The sequence below is a fragment of the Crocodylus porosus genome, unplaced genomic scaffold (genome assembly GCF_001723895.1).
Source record: "Crocodylus porosus isolate Cpor-Errol unplaced genomic scaffold, CroPor_comp1, whole genome shotgun sequence".
Classification (NCBI taxonomy): Eukaryota; Metazoa; Chordata; order Crocodylia; family Crocodylidae; genus Crocodylus; species Crocodylus porosus.
This window is the reverse complement of record NW_017728920.1, coordinates 4,920,091-4,926,114: the sequence shown is the minus strand read 5'-3', so window position 1 is coordinate 4,926,114 and position 6,024 is coordinate 4,920,091. Positions and strand designations below refer to the sequence as shown.

Genomic DNA, 6,024 nt, shown 5'->3' with positions numbered 1-6,024 from the left:
GATGGAGTAGACTTAGCTTGTGCATTGAGGATCGCTCCCTTGAGGAGCAACCACTCTTCTTGAACTCCCCTCTCCCTGGGGTCATGGCTCTTTAGGGCCTGCCTCCTGAGCTTGTCAAAGTCGGCTTTCCTGAAGTCAAGGACTTCCGTTTTGCTGACTGACTTGCCAGCTTTACGGTGTATGGTGAAGGTGATCAGCTCGTGGTCGCTGTCACCCAGCTTCCCATCAATTACTAGGTCGCCTATTAGGTCATCCCCAGTACCAGGTTGAGCAGCGCTTTACCTCTCATTGGCCCATAGACTTCTTGAGTCAGGTAGAGGTCATCCACACGCAAGAGGAAGCTTTGCGACTACTAGGATTTTGCTGAGTGATCCTCCCACGAGATGTCCGGGTAATTGAAGTCACCCATGACAACCATGGTCTTGGAGATGGTGGGGCGGATGGAGCGTCCCACAGAAGCCGCTTCCAGTCCACTTCCAGGTTTGCTGCCAGGCACTCAGGGGGCCCCCCCATGCTCCATCCACCCCAACATGGTAGCATTCACAAGCCCATGCCTGGTACCTCGAGGTACGTAGAAAAAACATTTAAAGCTGTGTCTGTGGCTGAACCGGTGATTCTCTGAATTGGCATCAAATCTTTAGGTTTGGGTTCAGCTGAATCGAATTGGGGACAGTAGTCAGAATCAATTAATTAATTGAATCGCTGTCCCCGATTTGGGCTGAATCCAAATTGAATAGTGCCCGTTTTGCACACCCCTACTAAAGACGGAAAATTTACATTTGGGAACAAAGCCTAACCCCTGGGAGTAATCAGTTCAGGTGTATGTATGGGGAAGGAGAATGGAATGAATGTAGAAGAAGTTTGGAAGTGAAAGGAAGCCCAGTAGACTTGCAGTTAGTGGACCTGTCCCAGTAAAGGAGTGCAACTTACTTGTGTTGACAGTAGATAACAGGCTGTTAGAGCAAAGGCTGCATTTATTCTGCAGAAAGTTGGAGAAAAATTCAGCTGCAAACTTTCTCTAGTTTTTTGATGCTATGTTGTGACAGAGGTAAGCTGTGGCAGATTTCCTTATATTAAAATAAATAATGTAATCATTATCGCAGCCTATTTATTTTAATATTGCATTTCTTTTATTTGTCCCACCTTCCAGTTTTTGATGTGCCAAAGAATTCTGCATTGACAGTGTAACTGTACTGTAGGGGTTGTTGAAGCAAAGCTGGAGATTTTGCCAGCTAGGTAAGAAACAATTTGGCCTTTTGCACCTGGGCAGGTATGGGAGGCAGCCTGAGATAAGTTAGCTCACATGCTTATCTTTCTTTAAAAATGGTCATCAGTTAAGTAGCTCATTTTGTAATATGTCATCTTCCATTTTCATAGTTAAAAGCCTACTGCATAACTTCAACTCTTCTCCTATAAGGTACTGCTTCAGGCTGTCTGCATCAGTTATGTTAGAGTCATGGTTTTCAAGCTGTTGGTTGCAACCCTAAGTGCTACAAGCAGAATTCTTCCATATGTTCTAGTGTGATATATTAGGGGTTACCTGTGTGAGAAGAAGATTCTCTTTTCCCCCTTATATCAAACTTGCAGAACTTGGACATTATAATTTAGATAGGGTTTTAGTCAGCATAAGTAGACAATGGGTACTACTTGTTCTTTAAAAAATATGTTCTATAACAACTAGTGCTGAGACAGACCCATGTAGCAGTTGTTGATACACAAAATACTACATGTGAAAATATCTCTGTGATGAGACGGATTACGGCAGGGGTAGGCAATGTTTTTTTGGCCAGAGTGTGAAAAACACCACAATGCCTACCTTGGAAGGTGCCAGGGTGCTGGCATGCCAGAAAAACAAAATGAAGGCAGGATGCCCTGCTTGTGTCCCTTGCCCTGCACCCAAAGCCCCTGCCCCCCAGCCCTGTTGCCCTGTGTGCCTGTGCCCCCCATGGGCTCTGTGGCTGTCAGCAGCTACCCTGGCTCTGGGTGGCTGCTGGAGCCTGGGCTGCTCCCAGCAGGGCTTGCAGCATCCTAGCTACCTGCTGGGAGCAGCCCAGGCTCCCGGCTGGCAGCAGCTACCCAGAGCCGGGGCTGGCTGCAGCTGGGAGGCTGCAAACAGCTGTGCTGGGCTCTGGAGCCCTGGCTTCAGCTCTGTACTAGCATGTGCACGCGTGCCTCAGAGCAGGCTGTGGGGGAGGGGCCTGAGGTAGCACAACCCTGGTCTCTCCCCAGGTCCCAGCACAGAGCTGGTGACTGGGCTCTGGAGCCTGGTGCAGCTGTTTGTAGCCAGTCTGGGCTCTGGGCAGCTGCAGCAAACAGCTGCGGTGGGCTCCACAGCTCTGTCATCAGCTCCATGGCGGTGGCGACTGTGCACACACCTTGGGGCAGACAGCAGGGCAGTGCGGCCCGCCCTGAGGTGAGTGCGTAGTCGCCGCCAGCATGTAGCTGATGCTGGAGCTGTGGAGCCTGGCGCAGCTGTTTGCAGCTTCCCGGCTGCAGCTGGCCCTGGCTCTGGGTAGCTGCTGTCAGCCGGGAGTCTGGGTTGCTCCCAGCAGGCAGCTGGGATACTGCAAGCCCTGCTGGGAGTAGCCTGGGCTCCATCGCTGGCAGCAGATACCCAGAGCCGGGACTAGCCTCGCTGGCCAAAATGGCCTTGTGTGCCATGCTCAGCATGCGTGCCAGGGGTTGCTGAGCCCTGGATTACATGAAACTTTCTTATACTCCACTCGTTTATCTGTGTGTTGGACTACTGACAATCCACGTCTGCGGCCTCTCTACCCCAACCTCCCTAAAAACAAATAAACAGAGGAGCTGGGTTTCCATCTCTTGATATAGGCAGATCACTCATTGTAGAATTGAACCACTAGTAAGAAATTTACCTTCAAACCTACGTTAGCCAACAGAAAACAGGAGAATTTTCCGAAGTATTTCCTTTACCCACAGATATGGATTGCTTTTCCTAACAGAAGCAAGATGGCTTTGGGAACAATGCTGTCTTTTTTACTAATTTTCATAAATCATTCTTGCACTTAAAGCTTAGTTGCATGGCTGGAGAATAATCATGCAATTAATGTTGTAAAGGTAATACCAAAATCTTTTTAAACTCTTAATTATAGTTGCTTATGTAGCTTTTGTAAAGAATAAAAAAAACTACAGATTTTTTTTTCTATTAAGCTGAAAAAATGCAAATGTTTATGAACCTGAGGTTTGTTTAGGAAATGAAACCTGTTTAAGTGACCTATAAGCAAACTATGCAAGTAACACCACCTTTTAAAATTATTTTGAACGATATTCCTTATTGGACCTTTCGATTATTTTTGGTCTTGATATTTTCCCATACATGATAGTTAAATCCTACTTGCCGTGCTCACCATACTCTTATTCAGTGGGACGTTTGTAAATAAGATGAGCAGGATTTGGCTTAGCGCGCAAATTATTTTTAGTTATTAATTATATAAATACCGAAAGACAATGTTATTTAAAAAACCAAGATTACATATTATAAAATAAGGAAATATTTTATAACTTATGTAAATTTCAGTGTTGGTAGACAACACCCTCACTTCTGACTTGAACTTTCACTAATGATAATAGCTAGAGGTGTGCCAATGTATATCAGTCACGTATCAGGTTGGCACTGATAACAGGGAAATTAACATTATTGGCAATCTACTTTTTTTGTCCGATGCTGTCACCAATAAATGCATGCAGGCACATTAGGGCTGTGCAAAATTTCACTGCCAGTTTTGTTTTGACGCTGTTTTGACTTGTTTTGAGGTCGAAACAGCCTCAAAACAAAACGAGGCAAGTCAAAACATTTTGCTGTTTCAATGTTGTTTCAACATTTTGCCCATAGGTTATAAGGGGGAAGGTTGAAACAGCCTATAGTTTTGTCATTTCTGGCCTGATTTGGATGAAACCAGGTTCTCTACCTTGGGAGGAGAAACCTGTAGCATGCTTATAGGCTCAGCAATGCTATGCTGGCTAGCACTATGGATGAAAGTGACTTGGGGGTCATGATTGACTACAAGATGAACATGAGCCTTCAATGTGATGCTGCGGCTAGTAAAGCAAGCAAAACGCTGGCTTGCATCCATAGATGCTTCTCAAGCAAATCCCAGGACGTCATTCTCCCGCTGTACTTGGCCTTGGTGAGGCCACAGCTGGAGTACTGCATCCAGTTTTGAGCTCCGCAATTCAAAAAGGATTTGGAGAGGCTTGAAAGAGTCAAGAGAAGAGCCATGCACATGGTCAGAGGTTAGGAAAACAGACCTCACAATGAGAGGCCTGAGAGCTATGGGACTCTTCAGCTTAGAAAAGTACAGGCTCAGGGTCGATCTGATGGCCACTTATAAGTTTATAAGGGGTGTTCACTAGGATCTGGGGGAACGTTTGTTCAGCAGAGCACCCCAAGGGTGACAAGGTTGAACGGTTATAAACTCCTCCAAGACTGTTTCAGGCTGGACATAAGGAAGAACTTCTTTGCTGTCTGAGCCCCCAAGGTCTGGAATAACCTGCCATTGGAGGTGGTTCAAGCACCTACTTTGAACGCCTTCAAGAGAAATTTGGATGTTTATCTTGCTGGGATCCTATGACCCCAGCTGACTTCCTGTCCCTGGGGCAGGGGGCTGGACTCAATCTTCCAAGGTCCCTTCCAGCCCTAATGTCTATGAAATGTATGAAACCTGCAGGAATGATAGCCTTTTCAGAGGGCATGAAGCCTGCCAAGTTTCAAGGAGATGGGTGCAGGGAGTTTGGGGAAATTGCACCCCAAAGTCTTGAAAGCAAAACTCATGTCATGTGCATGTGTCAAGCCACAGTGGGGTCAAAACTGCAGGCATGCTAGCCCCTGCTGAGGCCACAAAGCCTGCCAAGTTTCAAGGAGATAGGTGCAGGGGTTTGGGGGAAACTGTACCTCAAGCTGCAGACAAGCAAAACTCATGACATGGGTGACATTGTGTGTGTTAAGGTGCAGCAGGGTGAAAGCTGCAGGCCTGCTAACCCCTGCTGAGGCCACAAACCCTGCCAGCTTTCAAAGAGATTGGTGCAGGGGTTCTGGGGCCCTGCATCCCTAGCTGTTGACGGGCAAAACTCGTGACATGGGTACATGTGCAACTGCTGCCTCTCATCAGGCAGCAGGACTGAAGATCCCCCGTCACTTGCCACCACAGACCTGGGGGTAATTATTGACCATATTTCCAGCAAAACTAGCCCTCTGCAGCTAGCAGGAAAGAGATCTGGGTGTCAGGTGACCCAAGCAAGGTGACTATCTAGTCTTCTCTTGAAGATCTCCAGGGTAGGTGATCTGGAGGGAGCTTATTCCACAGTCTGGACACCCTAGTTGTGAAGTAGCTTTTCCTAATATTGAGCCTGAAACCATCTTCCAGGAGTTTGTGACCATTACTTCTCATTTTCCCCAAGGGTGCCCTGGTGAACAGTTGTTCACTGAACCCTAGATGTACACTTCTGATGTAGCAGTTAGCTGCTACCAAAGTCTCCTCTCAGCCTTCTCTTTTTCAGGCTGAAGAGTCCCAGGTTCCTCAGCCTTTCCTCATATGGCTTGCCGTGCAAGTCTCTGATCATATGGGTAGCCCTTCTCTGGACTCTCTCAAGCTTTACCACATCCTTGTTGAAGTGCAGAGCCCAGAACTGGACACAGTACTCCAGCTGTGGTCTCATCAATGCCAAGTAGAGCAGGAGAATCACTTCTTTGCAATGGTTTTGCTGGAGATGCATCAGTTGATGCATGCTGGGGTATTGTTGGCCCTGCTGGCCACAGTGTTGCACTGCTGGCTCATGTTCATACTGTGGTCAATTATTACCCCCAGGTGTGTGGTGGCAAGTGATGAGAGATCTTCAGTCCTGCTGCCTGGTGAGGCAGCAGTTGTACAAGCACCTATGTCACAAATTTTGCCTGTTGGGTGCAGTGGGGTCCTGTACCCTTGGCTGCTATCTCCTTGACAGCTGGCAGGCTTTGTGGCCACAAAAGGGCCTAGTAGCCAGGCCTGCAGTAGTTTCCACCCCCCC

At 47.4% G+C, this 6,024-nt stretch overlaps 1 protein-coding gene across 2 annotated transcripts in view; it reads left to right on the top strand.

The window, feature by feature from the left end:
* The window catches only part of RUFY2 (RUN and FYVE domain containing 2), a 62,840-nt gene extending 61,032 nt beyond the window's left edge, over window positions 1-1,808 (top strand). For both annotated transcript variants that reach the window (XM_019538489.1, XM_019538488.1), the window contains one exon: window positions 1,151-1,808. In XM_019538489.1, coding sequence (XP_019394034.1) covers window positions 1,151-1,180 — 30 coding nt within the window. In that variant the 3' untranslated portion in view covers window positions 1,181-1,808. The remainder of the gene's footprint in view (window positions 1-1,150) is intronic.
* The last annotated feature ends 4,216 nt before the right edge of the window (window positions 1,809-6,024 follow it).